Source organism: Wasmannia auropunctata, unplaced genomic scaffold (assembly GCF_000956235.1).
Source record: "Wasmannia auropunctata unplaced genomic scaffold, wasmannia.A_1.0 LD335828.1, whole genome shotgun sequence".
Taxonomy (NCBI): Eukaryota; Metazoa; Arthropoda; class Insecta; order Hymenoptera; family Formicidae; genus Wasmannia; species Wasmannia auropunctata.
In genome coordinates, this window is record NW_012027062.1 from 2,874,734 (window position 1) to 2,894,622 (window position 19,889).

Below are 19,889 nucleotides of genomic sequence, written 5' to 3' on the forward strand. Positions count from 1 at the left end.
TACTGTTGAGAAAAATGTACATTATATCTTCATTACAAGCGTGATAACTGTTATCGTGAAAATTCACGCCTGCTACGCTCCGGTGTAAATCAGGATAAGTGACATGTAATGGCTCTTCGGATAATTCCGGAACTTCTCACACCATTGAGTGCTGGATGGCACCATTGAAAGCAAGCGAATGTCGAATCACGTAGTAACATAACAATGAGACAATTCCACTAACTTAATCGCATGATTGAACGGAGTTTAATCACGAAATTGCGATTCGATAATCGACGAATCCGGCTAAATCAGATTCCGCAAAATTTCTATCGGAATTATCGAAAGAGATCTCACGAGTAATCGGTTTATCTTGGAAACTTTCGCGCATTTTTACGAGGGATCGCAAAGAGAAAGTAGAATTTCTATAGACGTGAGTTACTCCCCTGCAATCACGGGACTGTATCGGTGTTAATCGACCGACCTTTGTCTGCTGTACGCTTTCTTAGAGACAGGCATGTGCGAGTGCAAGGACCGGCGTTCTCACTATCGTCCGCACGTGCGGCATAGCGAGTCGTAGGAAATGGAAGCGTTTCGCCTTCCAGGTAGCGAGATTAGTATCTGCTAGACGCTATAGAAACGAAACGTTACTTATTTCATATCCGACACGGACCGCTGCGGTGTATTCAATGGCGCGGAGATGTCGCGCTTCCGGCACGTACGCGCCTCAGCATTGTTGATAAGTCACCGTGCCTGACACCGGTACAGATATCGCGAACAAAACGCGAAATCGATTTCCACCCTCGAGAGACAGAAACGAAATTCCCTGCTATGTTCCTACGGACGTTTCAGACACTTTAAATGTAGTCATGAAAAATTGTCGGTACAATCCGGAGGAATATTCGCGATGGAATTCGGTTCACTCGATTTCGACGCGACTATAGCGGGCGTGCGCGAGGCAAGCGCGCGATCGACATTTGAAGATGTCTATGAAATATTTAACGGCCTCTGTGAATGTCTATGATTTAGTTTTTCTTCTCCCGAGTCTTCTGCCGTCGACGTGTGGATATTTACAATTCTCGAAGAAGAATGTTGCACGCAGCATATGATACGCGAGGTGAATAACAATTTCGTGCAGAAGAAGTATATTCGTACTCACTGAGGCGGGATAGCTTGTAGGCATCCGCGGTATTAATTACATCCACGAAGGCTTGCAGTTCAAACTTGCGGGTCGTAATATTCTGGTTGTGGTTTATCATTGCGAATTTGAAGGCGGTCTGCACCTCGTCGGTGCCTTGCTCAAAAATGGCACCTGTAAGCAGAAGATAACGAAATTCATTAAATACCATACACGTATATATGCGATAATATAATATATAAATAAATTTAGCACTATTAAAGTTGATCCTTATATTTGTTAAGAATTAGTATTCCAAGTGAATATGGTAAATTATGTAGAAGACATTTTTTTTACGCGAAATATTAGCGGAAAGTGACACGCAATTAGGGCTATGTAGATTTCAGGAGCTATGCAGAATTTCGCAAGTTTAATAAATGTCGCGAGGAAACGCGATTATCTCGCCCGTCGTGAAATCGGATGTGATAATCCGACGCGACACCCTGTATCGGATGTCTGATGTGTGGCGCTCCGTTTACTACTGGCTCACATACGGCGCAGTGATACAAGCCGGCGTCTGCTCAGGCAGCGACTGCATACGAGGTCCGTGTAATTACACCGATCCATTCGGCGTTAATAGTCGGTAATACGTACCAATATTAATGCTATCGCTCGTCATGTAATTTACCGCAAACCAGCTACGCATCCGATAAACCGCCGAATTTATTTCTCGATCTTAATAAGGCTTGGCGCGATTGTTATAATATGTGTACAGACATCCCGAGTCGGACACAAAGTCAGAGCCCCGTGAAAATGTTTGCGATCCCGATGAAAATATTGACGTCGTCACTGTAGAAATAATATGGCTACACGCATTTATCAAGCTATTTATTTCACGTCAAATGTATCGCATATTCCAGATGCTGCTGTCGATGAAGTGATCGATGATACGCTAACACGGTATGCGTCGTATAATCGAGTAACTGTCAGCGCTGAATACTGCACTTTGTGTCTTCGTTATTCCGAGCATCCGACGTTACCATTAATATCTAGCTGGGAAAGCTCCGTCCGCGAGCACGCGGATTTTCGTCTATAAAATGTATACTTCCCCAAGTTAGTTGCGAATTCAAGAGAGGGAGCAACGAAGAACGGGCAATCGTGCGAATTGACAAACTTGTATCGAAATAATTTTCGTTACGACTTTCAAAGTTGTAACGCCGAACGTCGCTGTGCCTGGGAGCTGTTTTTCCCCGCCCGTGCAATGAGAGAACTTTTCACGCGGCGAATAAGATACGCTCCGAAGTGTTACACGATATTATAGCGCACCTTTCCCCGTTTCATTTCTTTCCGCTTCCACCTCTGCCTCGCCTGTCCGCCCGGCCCTGTGCTCGCCTGCTCGTCTCGTACATGCCCGTCACACGTGGATTTTTCTTTGCTTTTATGAGAGCATCTAATTTCGCAGGTTCCCGCCTCGTGAAATATCGGCGGGAAGTTCCGAAACAAAGTAGTATTACGATCCGCCCGGAATCCCGGCCGACAGTAAACTGAAAGTGGACAGGATATCGTGCCGCAACGTCGCGCGACGTGATTTCATATTTTACAGGCGAACACAAAGATATTGCTTCACGCGTAATCCATACAGTTATTAACTCGTCGGCATTGTACACGGTGAACAATGCGCCGGACAAAGAAGTATTCTCCCCATCCAAATTACGCCGTAAATGCGCGAGCGACAAACATTTTTGTTCTTTCGTTCATTAGATTCACACGATCGTTGAAATGTAACTATATGAAATAGTTTGCGACAGCCGCAAATTTATTGGCATTAGTAATCAGTTTAATCTATCTGCAGTTTGTGCCTCGTCCATCACTTGCATCTGCAGATTTGAAGAATACTCTTGTACAAATACAACGAGATGATGAAGTGACAGCGGATAATATTCACCGAAGCTGGAATGTTACTTCATATCTTTTATTAATCATCCTTTCTGACAGCGCGATAAATTGGAATCACGGTACAGTAGTGTTCCAATTAAAATTGTTACTATTAAATATCGAATATTGATCTCGCGCGCGTGATATCCGGCTTCGTATATTTCGCCGAATCCGCGCGTGTGTAATCTTGTGAACATTTTAAACGATCGTGCACGGTGTCAAGACACGAGGCGGACCGTCGTTTTACGAGGCGCATAATTTTATTATCTCGCTGAACGTACAGAAACCCGCAGACGAGATACCGCGTGGCAATCTGAGCCATTATACTCGCTACACACAGGAAATCGCCGCAGAAAGAATCCCATTGTAATTCGGACGACACACAGCCACGATTATACCACAATAGCGTCGCTAATTTCTCGTAATTGATATCCCAGAACGTACCCGCTTATAATTCGCTTCCACCCTTAATTCGCGGTTTACCGCTAACGGAATATCTTGTCCCTTGAATATCCGACGATATTTAAACTATCGCGCACGAAATTATCGGGACGGCGATAAAAGGAGATTATTATTGCACACGTGTGCTTAATAATTAGCATATTGTAGGCGATTAACGCCTTTGAAGCGGTTTTATGCTGTCCAAGCGAGACAGGAGATTAAACCGAAAGACGTTCAGCGTGTGATATGGTCAGCGTGATATCGGGCGTGCCGCTAATATCATTTGATTAAAATACTTGAAAGAGCGAAAGGAGAGGACGAGCAGGAATTCGGTCCCGTGTGCTGTATTTAATACGTTCTCTCTCTCGCTCTCTCGTTTCCCCCCGTGCCTCCCGCTTTTTCCACAAACACGTCCGCGCCGATATTTGCTGAATATCTTCGTCGATATTAAAATTGTTTTACATCGCGAGCCGACCGTGCCGCTAATCAAGACAAAAATCGGCGTCAGCGAAAATACATTCGCGTAACTGGATTGTAATCACAATAAAATCCGCAAAGCCGCATTGCCGCCAGCATCGCATTAAGCTAATATTAATTAACCCGCTCTTCGTTTACTGTGTCAAAAGCGGTGGAAATTCGCGCGCAGCAAAAATTTTGCCGACTACGAAATAATCGTAATGAAATGCAAGTAGCATTACGTTAAATTTATGCTTCAATTCAAGTATTTCGCGAATCTGGCGCGGGGATGGGTATAGCAGTAACTGATATACGCAACGTGCACGCTGTTTATAAATTGAAAAGAATAACGTCTCGCGCAACTTTTAAGATTAAGAATCACGCACTCTTTGTTACGTCGGCAACAGTTGGAAGTTTGACGAGTTTAGCGATAAACCTATATCACTATGATATAGGTATTTATGATGCATCCTAGGAAACTCGGCGAATATATTGGCTTTCCCTTAAATACGACGTACAAAACTTGGACGGTAAATCACTGCGCGGAGCGTGCGCTTATTACAACCAGCAGTATTCTTATTACCGGCCGACGAGAGCCGGCGGATTAATTTAGATCGCAACCGTATAATTAAACGATGAATATTGCCGTTTGCTGTAAAACCGGAATACCGACCGCTAAACTCGATTTCCTCGACGGGATCGTTTTATATGCAAAATATGAGGGGGGGGGAGGGGAGGAGCTATTAGTTCTCTTCTGTGGACGCGCGCGTTAATGCATACCGGGCAAAAAGGCCTCGTTCAAATATTCCAGGTGTTTTTACACGCGCGGAGAACGTCTGTCCGTGGCGATACAAGTCCGGCGGGTATATGTAACCCTAGCCGTATAATACTCGGATAAAAGGGATACTTCCGTTTATCTCCGTCGGCGAATGGCGACGACCGACGACGATGAGCTGAGGCGCAGGACGGGATAATAAAGGGCAGGAATTTCGAGGTTCCCGATTATCCCGGCAATGTCTCTATCCGCGTAACCCTTATATAGCGGATATAGGCATACGTTGCACTGACGCATCGTGCACCTGATACACCGGTGCCTTTAAACGTCATTTTAAAGCTACCTGTGTTTATCTCCGCGCGCGTTGACAGGTGGAGCGCCGCCGCGCGTCTATTGATTGGTGCTTCCCCACCAGTGTCTCACACTCACATCGATTCCCTCTCTTCGTTACTCGTGCAGCAACCCAGCTGTACCCCCCCTCCCGCCCTTCAGCATCGTTCCTCTCATCTGCTCTCCCTTCTCTCTTCCGCTTTCTCTCCGTCCTTCCTATCTCCTCTCGTCTCCTCTCCTTTATCCATCTCGTCCTCTCCTTTCGCTCCTCTCTCTCTCTCTCTCTCTTCATCGTTATTTTCGTCCTCTCGGTCTCTCCGCAGCTGTCTGCCTTCCTATCATTTCCCCCCTCCCTCCCACCCTTCATCGCCCCTACAGCGTCCTTCGTTTTTCTCCATGTCGACCAATAATTCGCCTCCCTTTTTACCCTTATTTTCTCTTTCGTTTCTCGCCCGCATACTCGAAAACCGCGGAATCTCCACTATTTCCCTCGCACGTATACTCGCTCGCCTCCTTTCCCACTCGTCTTCCGAACTCCGCTTTCTTCCTCCCTTTCCCGGTGGCGTCTATCAAAGCCGCGGTCTCCAAGCCGATCGCGCGCATCGTCCCACCCTCTCTCGCATGCGTTCGAGATTTTTCCCGCTGCACGACTTTTTCTCCCCCGCTATTATTGTCGATTGAGCAATGCGTCGCAATTCGCAATGGTAGACTTTCCGCAGCTTCGCGACGGCAACTTCAATACTTAATAAGTATCGGAAAGTCCGACGAATGCTACTTATACTGGCATTGCCGGTAAGACCATGAATGCGGCATTGAAACGCGGACTGACAGTAGCTGTGGCACTCCATTATCCGCCGTGTCTGACTCGTGACGGACTGTGACCACTGAGCTGGTCCGATTCAATTTGCGAGAGTCTCCAAGTCTTTCCATCTCCCAAGAAAGTATATGCATTTGCATATACTTTCTCAAGCCCGAGAGCGATCTCATTTTTAATAAGCGTCACAAGTGCAGGGAAACGAAATTGCATTAAGAAATTTCTGTTGATACGTACATGTAATTACAACTGTCGGGCGAGGATGGCGGTTCGTTCGAATCGTACAAATTATGATGGATTAGCAACTATGGAAATTCCACTGTGCGCATATCCATTTTCATTGTACGTCACGCGGGTGTTGCGACCTTTCAACCCTGTTGCCACTGTATACTCGCGGGCTATTTCTCCCTCTACGCAATTAAAACGTTTCGCTGTTGGGAATTCCGAGCTACGTGATTCCAGTCACGGCCGAAATTATATGGAGAAGCTGCAATTGGCGGTGCACACAAGTGACTATTCGCGCGGTCCAAACAATGTAGAACTTGTGTACGACTTGCAACGATCACGATCGTTACGCGATTGTATCACTCAATGAGCGCGCGAACTTCGGCAGTTATAATCACGAGGACAGTCGACGATTTAGATAACAAGTTTTGCAGTTTCGCCTCTCGCGCAAAAAGGAGATGATTCCCGTTGCGTTTAGTCGCGTTTGTGCACGCGCGAACAAGTATCGGAGATCGTACGACGTCGTTTAATTTGCGCGTTGCGCGCGCGAAATCGTTCGCTTGCGTTTTCTACTCGAGCGAAATTGAAATTATTTTATCAGCGACGAATTGAATATCGACCGACCGCGCTTTGAAGCTTTTTGTTCTCTCGGCAAACACGCGACGGGCAATATTCGGCGATGCGCATTGTATGTCCGGGCTAACCGAAAATTCGATTGCCGAGACCGCGTCTGATCTTTGACTTGAAACCCCCTCGTCGACATTACAAACCATTAAAACTTCCTATAACTTCTCTTACGAGAGTTCGCGGCCTTGTAATTGAATATCGGGAACAATATAAACGGCCGAGTTGGCAGAGATCGAACTCCGACGACAATCGCTGACATTCCCAGAATCTTTAATCACAGCAATTTTCCCCGAAAGAAAGATGTTTCATGCAGCATTCTATTAATTGTGATTCGTGAAAAAAAAAGTCTAAGGTTACGAAAATTCTTAAAACAATTTAATCAGTTTGATTAAAACTAGATTTTTATCTAAACTATATTCATTAATGTTACAAGATAATTCTCTCTAGTAGTTCATATAAATAAAGGTACAAAAGATAGAAATTTGTTTCACTTGATTTCTCTGAGAGGTATGTTTAAAATAACGTTCAAACGTTCAGTTAACAATAGAGAACTCCAGTAACTCGTTTGCACATTTCAATTACTTTTTAAACAATGCATTCTATTTATAATCGAATTAAATACAATAAATGATTCTTATTGAAGATAATTTGATCGGCATAGCTTTGCCTCGACGCATTTTGCTTCGAGGCTCAATTACTCATACCTATTGTTATCTACGTTCCCTTACCACCCTTATCGATGCCGCCACTGCTTGTAGCACGTATGGTCTCTTCTACACTTACGATACGTTGAATTTCCATATCTCGATTTCAGCGCGTTTATCCCTGAGTTATTTGACACGGATAATACAGTATTTTCGCGATTATTCAGTGATCGCCATACGGTATCATTTGTCCTTATCGACTGTTACAGAGTAATAGTCTACGTGCACCGCTACGATTGCATCGATTCCCGAAGTAAACGCAAATTTGCAGACCAATTTGAAGTTCCGCCACTAGGTCAATAAAAGCGCGCACGATGTTTTTATTAAAAAAAAAAGGAATGCTTTTTTCCTTTTTACAGCTGCAGCAGTAAAAATGCGACACTATATACGGGGCACACCGGCCGCGGCGCTTAAACGCGTTTGATAAAATATCATCCTTTTTACGGTATGCTTTGTTTAGAGATAAGCTTGCGGGCGAGCAAAGACGCGTCCGTACGCTTGTTAGCCGCGCGTTTTAAGTAAAATAATAATGTCGGTGACGTAATCTCCCTCCGTCGGACCGAGCGCGTGGAATGCATCGCGCTGGGTCGAATTCGCAGACGCTAGACGCTTTCCGTAAGATTAGAGCTAGCTGCGGGCTCCGCTCGGCAAACGCCACAGCTAATCACGAGTCAGCTCCCGCGACAAATCCAATTCAGCGACAATGACCTAACGAGGTAACTTGATTTACATCTATACCAGGTATCCTCCGAGGAGTCCGAAGGAGACGAGTGACAGCGGACGGACCGCGTGGAGACGTCGCGTCGTCCCGTCTCGTTCTTCTCGCCGAGTGATCTGATATTGTATCCCTTAAGATATTCCGGGGATTTAAATTAAGTTCTTATCCGCAGATATTGAATCCGCTTTATGTTAATACGGTACGCTTCCCGGCGCCCGAGAGCACGAGAGAGCCCGTCAAGAAGCGAGTGAGATAGGCAGAGGGAGAATAAGAGAGAACGAGAGAGAGAGAGAGATGGGTGAAAGAGAAGGTTGAATAATTTCCGAAAGCTCCTCGAGTCGCAGGCGACTGGCTGGGAAGTAAGAAGAGCGCCGTCTTGATTCGTTTCTTTCCGCTTCTGGTGCGAAGAAGTTCGAGAATCGATTGCTCGTTCGTTCGCGCTATTTCTGCCGTAGATCTTTCCCTGAGCACGACCCCGGCAGGAACGGAAACTTTTTCGACCCCGCGATAAAACGGCTGTTTCATGCCAATTGTTTAATATGAAACTTCGCAATATTGACTTTAATTAGCACAAGTGAGTTAATGTAACTCGGTACTTAGGTACGATGAAAAAAATTGGAGCAAATGAATGGAATACTCGGTGATGTGTGCGTGAAATGGGAGAAACGACGAGGAGCTGGTACGACGAAGCTGAGTTTTTATGCTGATTACTTGTATGTGTAGTACAACGCAAGAGTCGAAAGAGCAAGAGTTCCGACAAATTTAAATATTACTGCTCGCGAATGTATTTCGATAGTACTCTCGAGACGAAAGGTCTCGGAATGTTATATTACGCTTTGCGGAGTCATCGAATTCACTTCACAAATGCTAATTCAGCTCTTATAATTTTAATCGGCCGTAAAGTTTGCAAAGGATAAAATGGAGCTACCATCTTTAGCGTGGTGGTAAACATTTTAATTAGCATCTATCTCCCGCAATTATCCAGCTTGCTAGCCCTTCCCCCCTCCCCCCTTTCACCATATCAGCAGATGTGAAACGCGTGGTGCGCAAGATTCCTTCATATTTCCCGTTCGTTTCTCTCGCAATGGAATAAACTGAATAAAAGATCGAGTTTTTTCGCTCTCACGATGTCGCATTGATATGAAGATTCTCATATCAGCGTTATTCGCTTTCCCTCGCGCTTCAGTAATGTAAAAAATAGCAAGATTCCTCCATGTCCGATTACGAGATCGGTTCAAGAAGCTTTTACGCATTCATGATCGATGTGGTGCGTTATCAAAGAATGTCACTATGAATCGCAAGAACGTGGAGGAAATTCCGGCACATTCCTCAACGAGATCGAACAGTCTTTTCTTCTAAAGAAATGCAATGTCAACCACGCAAGACAACGATGCGTTATTGTAGCAACGTGACAGCACGATAACGACGTAAATATATATAACGGAAAAGCCGCTTTGCGTAAAAACTGCATGTATGAAAGAGATTTTTATATATAATAATGTGCTCGGACTTGATTTTTTCTACCATTTCCGTTTAGTATATCTTGACATTACATTAAAATATTAATAAATTTAAAAAATCCGCTGGAAAGGGAGTAATTGAAAGATGAAATAAATTGAATTAAATTATTTTTATCCGTCTGAGTGATGTGTTGCTTTTGTTATTATTTAGGCCTTATAGTCCTACGTTTGGTAAGAAGAAAGTTATCTCGAAATTCGGCGTCACAGTTCACAATTCACTTGGACGAATCAAACATATTTTACTTACCATTCTTGTCTCGTTCCGTCAGGTGGTTAGGCCAGATTAAAATCGCGCGTGCGAATTCGCGCGTGCCTTCGCGCACGCCGGTATCGTATAATTTCCTGTTTGTTGTTTGTCGACAGCGCGCGCCGGGCCGGGCGTTCGTTGAATTCTGCAATTCGCGAGGCAGTGTGCACGCAGCCGGACTGGCTCTCGTTACGCGGCAGATTGTACCGTGCGAGATGCATCCGGCCGCAGCGTCCTATCAAGATAGCCTATGTCGCGTCGGATAATTAACTAATAGACCGCGATACGTGAGCGAAATACGTATCTGCCTCCACCATCACCCGGACGGGCTTGCGTTTGAATAGTGTCGCGGCTTGTCCCGTAATTACACCGAGGTCGGGCCGCGTTGCAGAACAGTTAAGTAATTTAATTCATTATTAATCGTTTTCTTTGTGTAATACATGTGTATGCATGTATACGTGTGTTACACAATGGCGACGTTAACCAAGTGTCTTGATGGCGCTTGCTTTTCCGCCAAGCGCACTCGACGAAATTTTATTCAACGATTAACGTTGAGACATTTTGCCGTTCTCTGCATCCACTCCCGGTCACGCCCGGTTCCGCCAAGCCGCTAAACAATCGCTCACGTTACGCGGTCAAAATGCAACGTCACACGCTACAAACACGCACAGGCAGCACGCGCCTGGTGCACGCGTTAAATGCATTTCGGTTCGTTCGTGTTTACGGCGATGTCGGCTGAGATTCGTAATTTAGTTATATTTGTACATAGTTATAAATGAGATGTAAACGTTGTTATTAGATATCATTGTGCGTGACACGCGCTAACTATATGGATTCACAAGAGTGTGGTATAATTGTAGCGGCGCAAAGAGCGGAGTAGGGCGTAACAGTTATTATTAGTACCTCGTAAATACCATATTGTCGGTGATCTAATTAATTTAATTTCTTCATACAGTTACCTCTATAATTACGCTAGTCGCATCCGGTTCAACTATGCTATGCGAGATAACAAAATAAATGATTGCGTCCCACGTGTGTAATACAAACGAGACTCCTCACCGCGGCAAAGTTCGGGAATTAATCAAAATTTCCGGTTCGTTCAAAATTGCACGACGGCCTCTGCCTATTGCGCATTGTAATTACTAATTTAATTAATTACGAAAAGTGATATCATCACTTTACGCAGGGAAAGAAGTGGATGGTTGTAAGCAATTACAGCGTACGATTCTCGGTTAATTAATTACACGTAATAATTATAACGCGTGCAATGTTTCGTTTTATTTCATAATAAGTTTACGTAGCTTTAGTAAAGTAAAATGAAATTATATTGTCATTGGTAAAAATTTAAATTTGGAGAGAAAATTTATATAAAATATCGCAGTTGTATATATGAATCGGATACATCGGAGGATATTTGCAATTACGGGTTCAGTTTCTTCGCTTTATTAGTTTCGTTGTTATTATTGTTACTTTATAACAGAAAATACAACGAGAAAAACAGCAAAATCTGCATTTAACTTTTTAAATTATTTTCAACAATATTAAAATGTCACTCACACAGGATAGAAGAAATCGACCGAAGTTATTTGTTAGAAATTAGAAAAGCAACTGTTTAATGGTTCGTATCAACTATTACGCGACAGTCTTTACTGTATATTTACAACATGATTATGCCACGCAGGTCGGGCATACCTCGTATCCATGTAAATTGGCAATCACCGTCGAAATTAGTGTTCCCCCGTTAATGCGAGCTTGGGTCAACACAATTTGCTCGGAGTATCTATCCATCAGAAATCTCAATCCGTCCGTCGGTAATTTTATTCGTGTCCAACCTGGATGTTAGCCCACGCTCGGTCGTATTCATTTCCCTCCCAAGATCAAGCGCATTCAAAATACGTACATTTTCCCATGACAAAATTTAATCGACGTGACGGACAGAGGCGCTGCAGCAATACTGGCATGTCCAGAAATTGATCGATGAAATCTGAGTAAATATGGATAATTTGGAGTATCGAAGTACAGACGGTGTAATGAACGGAAATGCAAGCCACGAGGAGGTAACTTTAATTAAAGACACAGTCCAGTCCCGCATCTATTACCGGATACAATTACTGCATGCCATAAACTTGCTTCTGGCGGAGTGTAATCACACTGTTAAATAATATATATTTAATGCGGCCATTACTCGCGCAAAAGATGTAACGAACTCCGCAGCTATGGGCAGTCGCCACCAAACCCCGGGCACCAAGTTATTATGAAGCAGTCACCATTATCCAGCCGGTACAAGGAGCTACTATTTGGCAAAGAAGATTAAGCGCTTTAAGTCTGCGAGGAACTTTGCGCTAAGTAAGAGGCGCCCAAGCAAGAACGTTCTTAATCATGTAAAAGGGAGCTTGCCTTAAAAGCTCTTTCAAATAATGGCGATGGTTCCACCAGGCAAAAGATCTCGCCTTGCGCACCGCTCACTCTCTCTCTCTCTTTCTCTCTCACTTTTCACCGAAGGTATACATACTCTATTGTTCCACGATTTACGATCGAATAGAGGCAGCCGTACGGACGGTTCCCGGTTAAAAGTGATCAATCCGATCGGTATAACGTCCTTTATGGGAGTCAGAAAACGTAGTACTTCCAAGGTACTTCTTGAACAAAGAAGCAATAGTACCTACGTACCGGTCAAAGAACTTCGGCTATTTCGTTGTACGACCATATAAAAAAGTTTTCAGATGCAAGTTCAATAAAACCGAACGGTGGACAAAGGATCGATTACATACAATTTATATTGTAATCACGACAGTATAATACTTATATGTTAAACTTTATATTCTCTACTTTTGAAAAACGACGACCCAATGAATTTCCAGCAGGGAAACAATATGTTCGAGAAAAGAGAGAGATAAGTATAGAGCAAGCGAAACAATTTTCTTACAACTCTCTTTAATATATTCTACTAAGATAAAAGGCAAATACGGTGATTCCGCGCAATCACATAAAAAATACTCCAAATAAAAATATTTGATTTTTGCGGTTTCGATGTGTGATCGTAGATCCTCATCTTGATCCTCCGTAGGTTATTATTTTACATTATTCCATAAGGAAAAGGATGAGCTTACGAAAAAAATCAGGATCCGTCGCTGCACCTCCACACCACCGCCCCTCTTTCTCTTTTTCTTTCTCTCCCTTTAAGTACCCACCGTCATTTTCCCCTGGAGCCGATTTTTCAGTACCTAAGTACAGGTGGTGATTTATAAAGTGGGAATGCATCCCGTGGCCCGTGTGCCCGCTCACGGCGATCCATTACAGTCTCCTGCTGCTTCGAGTCATAATATTTCCCTCCGACCCCACCGCCGCCCCGCGCCACGGCTCGCGCGCGTACATCGTCTTCGCTCTTCTTCCAGGATCTCGTATACCACGCCATCACCGCACTTTATGCATACCAGGACTCTCTACACCTCCGCGCTATCCCGGCAAACATTATAACGCCGTGAGATTATGAATTTTGTATACGACTTGGCGGATCTTTCCGCGAACCCTCCGCCGCCCCGTACCCTCACCTTCTTAGCTCCCGTCTTCGCGCCACCCACTCCCGTCCTCCTTCCTTTCTCTCTTTCCTAGGGGTAAGCACATCCGGACGTGGCATGGCTAAGATCCGAGCTTATGTAAATGTTCGGAATCTGGTATTGGTAAAACTGCGCATATGCGCGTGTCTGTTTGCACGTCAGTGCTTTCGTCTGAGGATGAAAGAGGATTTTAAACTAAAATATGCATTATCAAGGATCATCCTAGCGTGTTGGAAAATAAATCCTATTAGAAAGCTCCAAAATGTTATTATTTCAATCTGATTGCGCTTAATTCAGGAATTATTCGAAATCTATCAGTAATTTTAATAATCATAATTTATGCTTTCATTAATCAACTATTTAATTTTACATACATACATATATTATATATATATATATATAATAAAACTAACATCGTATTTTAAAAAGAGAATTTTGAAAGACGTTCAACATTTCTGATTTCCTAGTAAACGTTATAAGATTGGGAAATTATAAATTTTGTATACGATGTCGTCTCTCAATCGTACCGTTCCGAATATCGCTTGCGCCTTTTCTTTCCGTTTCTCTTTCTTGGCAACAGCAACGCACAAATATTGAATCGGCAAAGTTATTGTCTCCGCGCAATTCTATTTCCGCTTTAAATAAATGTATAAAGACACTCATATATTATTTATTCGGTGTCGCATAGCGGCCATAACGTACGCTCTCTCCCGAATCCATCAATCAAAATACAGACAGAATATAAACGCCAGCGTATTAGCAACATAATAAATACGTAATACGTTACTTGCAAATTGATATTACAATGTCACGGCGTAGCTCCAAGAAGGATATTTCGCTTTACTTTATATAATATCCCCGACGACGGCGCGGTTCAATGCCGTCGTCATTTTTTTTCTTTCTTGTTTTTTTTTTTTTTTGGTAACGGAGCATGGTGAGATTGTACATTTTGTATAAGGCCTGACGGATCTTGTCAGGAGTTCCTTTTCATGCCGCTCCTTTCCGACGCCCGCAGGTAACAGGTTCCTTCGGATAAAGCATCGCGAGCAGCCACTCTTATGTAAATACCCGTGGTCCGCTGCTCAGCTCTCGTGCGCTCGAAGCTCGTATGCTCACGTGAGTTTGCCGTGGCGCAAGAAGAGCTAGGGCACCGTCCTCGTTGCTTATACCCCACGCGTCTACCTCGCGCACGATCTTGTTTGAGACAAGTGTATCCGCTGGCCCGACGCACGACGACTTTTCTTTCGTCCGAATGAACTTTGTTTTGTCTCTCGATGTTACCGCTTTTCACGGTGGCTTGGCCGTCTCTCAAGGAAGACCCTCGCTCGGAGATACCCTCTTTGAGATTATAGCGGAATGTAAAACGAGAAATTCGTGGAATACCTCCCGGTATCTATCGTTGCGTGTCCCCGAGTACTGGCATATGGGGAGCACTCGATCGAGCATCAACCGACGGAAGCTCTACGGGAGATTGAACGGGGGTGGGGGGAGAGGGGATGCGCTCATAGGGCATGCAGTCGCTTCGGAATCATATGCTCCGAAATTCGTGCCCGTAAGCGGATTAGTATGAAACGCTCCTAGGACGTGCGCAATAAAACGGCGGATAAAACTCCACGGGGACCGACCGAAGAGTGCTTCGGAATTGCCGGCGAAGGCGAAGGACGCGAATGCATTTGCATTCCCGCTCGTAATTCATCGGCAACGCCGGGTCGCACATGCGTGAACCGTATGCCGCGGTGTTTCATACCCGTTTCGGTGGTGGTATGTTAATAAAAACATCGAGAGAGTATGTAAAGTATTTCGTAATAACGGATAGTGGCTCGTGTTGCGCTGGCACGGAGCAAAGGAGGTTTATTGCTTCGCCGAGGCTCACAACAGCCTTCTTTGTCGACCACGCGAGTTCGATGTGCATACTTACGACAAGTGCATCGATCGCAAACTACAAACGGGGAGAAAAAGGATAAGCGTACGTCTAGGCCAGCGGTAGGATAAAAAGCTGGTCTCTCGGCCAGCCGGCCGGAAAGCCAAGTGGGATCGTGTATTCATTTCAATTAAATATCTTTACAAAGTAAAGTAAACGAGATCTCCAAAATTTGGATCTTGATATTCATAAATATGGGAAATTTTTGAAGGTATTTTTAAATATGGAATTTTTATATTTATGTATATATGTTCGCGTGCGGGATTGTTTAAATATTTATTTCTTTTACTAGTCAACATAAAAGAGAGCTACACGTATATCAATTTTAAATGTATTAAATACATTTGAATGTATTTTTGTGCATTTTTAATTTATACCTCTGAGATTACTAGTAAACATGTGTTTTTTGTTTTTAATTTTATACGTAACATGTGCGCAGTAATACATTTCAAATTCACATGGTACATTTATTTATATTTATCTTCCTTTAATTCAAATCTTGTGTGATTTCCCTTATGTCCACACTCTTGGGGGATCCGCCCAGAGCGTCCAATAAAATAGTAATAACGCGTTACCGCTTTTCCTATGTTTTCACGAACAACACGTTATCAATTTAATAGTTGCATTTTATTATTCGCTTTTCATTTGACTCGAATAATACGTATATGTTCAACAAGTAGTATTTTGTTATCCCTCAATCGGGCAGCAATTACGCTTCGGCTTGTACCTGCAGACTGTCGAGAATCGTAAACAGTGGATGTCGTAAGACGTCGAGTGGCTATCAGTAATCCCATTCATCGCCAGTGTCGTTCCCCTTGGTTAAGCGAGTCTCCGGAGCCGGGACGACGCGAGAGGGAGGACTCGTAAGTACAGATGTCCGAGGGTCGTGCACGCCGTCGAGTGTCGATGCGGGTACACGGTGGATTACGGCGGACATCGACGGGGGCCATATGAACGACTCGGGTCCTTTTCATGGAAGAATGGCTTTTCCGTGTCGCTGAATTCAGTGGCCGGCGCGGCACAATCGCGACGTACTTGGTCCACGGCCCGTGAACGACAACGAGGGCCAGCGGCGAATGCCCGAATATAGAAGGGAGTACGAGGAAGAGGGAGGAGGAAGTTCCGAGCGTCCTCGTGGAATCAAGGGCAAGTATTCTCCGCCAGCAGGGAGGCACCTAACTCCGCGTCTTGCGCGGGGATCTCGATTTTAAAAGGTTCGTATGGAGTTGGTCACGATCGAAGCGAATTCCTCGATTTCTCTCGTCTCAACTTCGGTAGTTGCCTCTGCCTCTTCTTCCTCTTTTTCTTCTCTTCTTCTTTTCCTTATTCCTCCTCTTTCTCTTCTGCTTCCTTTTTTTTCGCTGCCTTTGCGTTTTCTCTCGTCCAACTCTCTCCTCCTAGCTCAACCTTCTCTTCTTTCCCTCTTTCAACGAGCTTTCTGACTTACTCCTTCTCTCAAAGTGCAGTACCCGCTGCTGCGGCGATATCACTTTCCGATAAAAGTCAAGTCGTACGCCACCCCGAAAAGAGCTAAAGGCTCTACTATTCCACAATGTGGAGGAAGCGCTGCTTCGCACAGCCGCATCGCCGACGTGACGATGTGGGTGAACCGTTGTGCATGGCGATCGTCTTCGAAACTTCAGTACCTACGTGAATTTTATTACCGATTGTCGCACCAGTGAATGGCCGTTGGTTTAATGCGGCGAGCGAAACGTTTCTTTACCACTTTGATTTGTATCTCTCAGCGAAACGGTAGGTCAACTGCGAAACTGACTCGTCGAGAGCGAACGATCATTTCTCAGTTTCGTCCTTGAAAGCTACATTTATCGCAGCCTTATGAGAAATGAAGAAACATAAAAGAGCAACAGCGTTCCTCTTTTTCAGAATGGGATTTCATTATAATGCATTCATTAAGAAAGAAACAAAAAAATCTCGCCTTCATAACGTTAATATAATTATTATATTAAGATTTTCTATTGTACTTTTTTTACCCATTTGGGTAAATAATAGTATATAGAAAATTTCTTTGTCTCCCGCAAAGTTTTATTAATTATTACATTTATTTAATTAGTATAGAATTAGTAAAATATGCTTAGAAAACGTTTAAATTACGAACCTATTGAGATTCGTATCAATGCAAAAATGATGTTTATTTTGATGGATAACGATAACAAATTTTGATATCTGCGATAATAATGGTTTTTGCGTCAATAAAATAATGCGCGATGAGTAACGAAGTACACATAGACGGACAATTTTAGACCGATGTGTAACAGATGTGGGCAAGCTTGATCGACCAATATACAGTGGTTGCGGACAGCCTTAATTGCTTGGCTTTCGGTAGATGTGCGGGAACTTAATCAAGCAACAGCGAGTACATGCTGCGACATCGTAACGATGAATCGTGTCCGATCATGATGATGATGACAACTTGAACTCGCGTCGGCATCCGATTCCATTCGACTCCGTCGAGCGAGCAGATTATCCGGCATTAAGGTGGCCGAATATTCCGGTAATCCTTTCGCAATCATCCGAAATACATGATTCTGTTCAACGGGCCTGTAGTAATACGACGTAATGCGATCATTAGGAAAAGCGGACGCCTTTGACGTTTCTTCGACTTTACGGACAAGAGACAGCCGGGAAAAGGCGTAATTGACTCGAAAAGATGTACATGAACTCTCGACTTGAGAAAGACGACAAGAGAATGGAAGGAAAGCGGAGAAGGAGTAAAAGGCAGCACAGGCGTGGATCCTTGAATCGGCTGACTTACGCGATCCCTTTGCTTTCAGCTCGGAGAAAGGAAAAAAAGGAGGGAGGAAGGAAGAGGGCAGGATATAAAAAGAGGGAGGTCGGTGCCGGCCTTGCGAGCTCGAAGGCGGAAGGAAAGGAAACCCGGAGGTGGCGGGTTATGGGAGGGAGAAAGCGGAGAGGACGGGACCCGGGCACTATCTCGGAAAATTATGTCAGTCCTATCTCAGGCTGAAAGCAGAGACGAGGATGAGAGGACGAGATATGAAATAACCGGAATAAAAGGGAGAGTGAAATCCCGTGCTCGAACGGGACACCGAAGGAATAGAAATATTACTATTGGGATAAACTCTGTCCCGCGTTCAGTTTCCTTACACACCATCTTCTCGGGTGTATCTTATCGGGTGTACCACCTCGTTTTTCCAACCTTTGGCGCCCATCGCTCCCTGCGAAGATTAATCGTCGATGCGCGATAAAAATTTTGTATGAAAACTGCTTTCGACCGAAAACTCCTGGCGTGGCCCCGCGTGACGGAAATAATTACGCGATATCGGAAAATGCTTGCGCCCGGTCGGAGGGAGGGCGAGGGCGGCGGATTTTGTCGAGCTATATCCAGCAGATTATAAAAATTTTCCATCGTCGGTACTTGACCGCGCGTCCGCATTGTTCTCGGTCGTGTTTACGGCCACGGTAAATGCAGTAAGACCAAGAATAAAGTCCCATCTATGCGATTATGAGCCCATCCGCTTACGTTTACTTCCTTCGCCTCCTTCTCCCTCTCCCTCTCCCCTCCGCGATGCAATATCCGTAAATTCAATTTTTTTTCTCTTTGCTGTATCCGCGTTGTCGGATCGACAACATGGCGGAACGATTTCCAGGAGAATCGATGTTAACTCGAAACTCCCATTCGCCGGCTGGAAAAACGGAAGTAAAAACGAAGAACTCGGGGCATAATCTTGTTTTGTTACGGAGCCAATACAAAACAATTCTAGCATCCAGCAAATAAACGCGGTGAAGTACTCGATCACGGGTTCCAAACAATATTACACGCTATGTCGCTAAACGAGATTGAGTGCAATTCATTAAAAGTAAAAATTATATAATACATTTTCGATAATACAGGATATCAGTAAAAGAGTCGTTCACTGGTAAAATACATTTGCTGATGTAGTTTGCACTCAACTCGTTCTAGAAAATTTAAATTAAGCGGCTGTCAAATTGTCGATTAATTAACCATGAAAAAATTAAACAATTGCGATAAGTTAGAGTACTCGTAACTCGAATAAGGATATATAACGTCTCGCAGCAATCGCAGTTTCACGCGAGAGCTCATTAAAACGAAGCATGTTCATTGAGTAGCTACTTGTACTACGTTCCCTCTATTCCCACACTAATTAGAATCAATCAATCCATCATTTTTCGAGGTGAACAAGCTTCGTAGTAATATAAGTTTCGCTAAGAAAAATTTTCCTGCGGATTAGTTTATGATTAAGGATTAACTTTCGTGGAGAGGACCTGCATTTGGAGTTGCGATAAAGTTGAAAATTCCTCTCTTTGTTTTCGAAGTAATATTCGCGTTTCTTGTCGGGTGAAAGAGGATATCGAAGTTTATACGGTTATATTACATCCCCCTGGCTAATATTGAATACGTCCCCAAGCAGCTCGCTTGATAACCCGCACTCGAGGCAGAGAGAAGAGAGAATCCATTCGACCATCGTTCCTCCGAGATTAGGAGGAGTTTGCGGAGACTTCGAGGAAGATCTGTTTGGTCA

The 19,889-nt window shown here is 44.0% G+C and overlaps 1 protein-coding gene across 3 annotated transcripts in view; it reads right to left on the reverse strand.

The window, feature by feature from the left end:
- Positions 1-19,889, reverse strand: part of LOC105455968 (glutamate receptor 1) — a 208,986-nt gene that overhangs the window by 91,532 nt on the left and 97,565 nt on the right. Inside the window, exons 1-2 of one of the 3 annotated variants that reach the window (XM_011699709.1) lie at positions 9,889-10,011; positions 1,139-1,291 (exon numbers count right to left, since the gene is read on the reverse strand). In XM_011699709.1, coding sequence (XP_011698011.1) covers positions 1,139-1,238 — 100 coding nt within the window. In that variant the 5' untranslated portion in view covers positions 1,239-1,291; positions 9,889-10,011. Of the gene's footprint in view, positions 1-1,138; positions 1,292-5,046; positions 5,080-9,888; positions 10,012-19,889 lie in introns of those variants that run through there. The other 2 variants (XM_011699708.1, XM_011699707.1) reach the window with 2 other exon arrangements.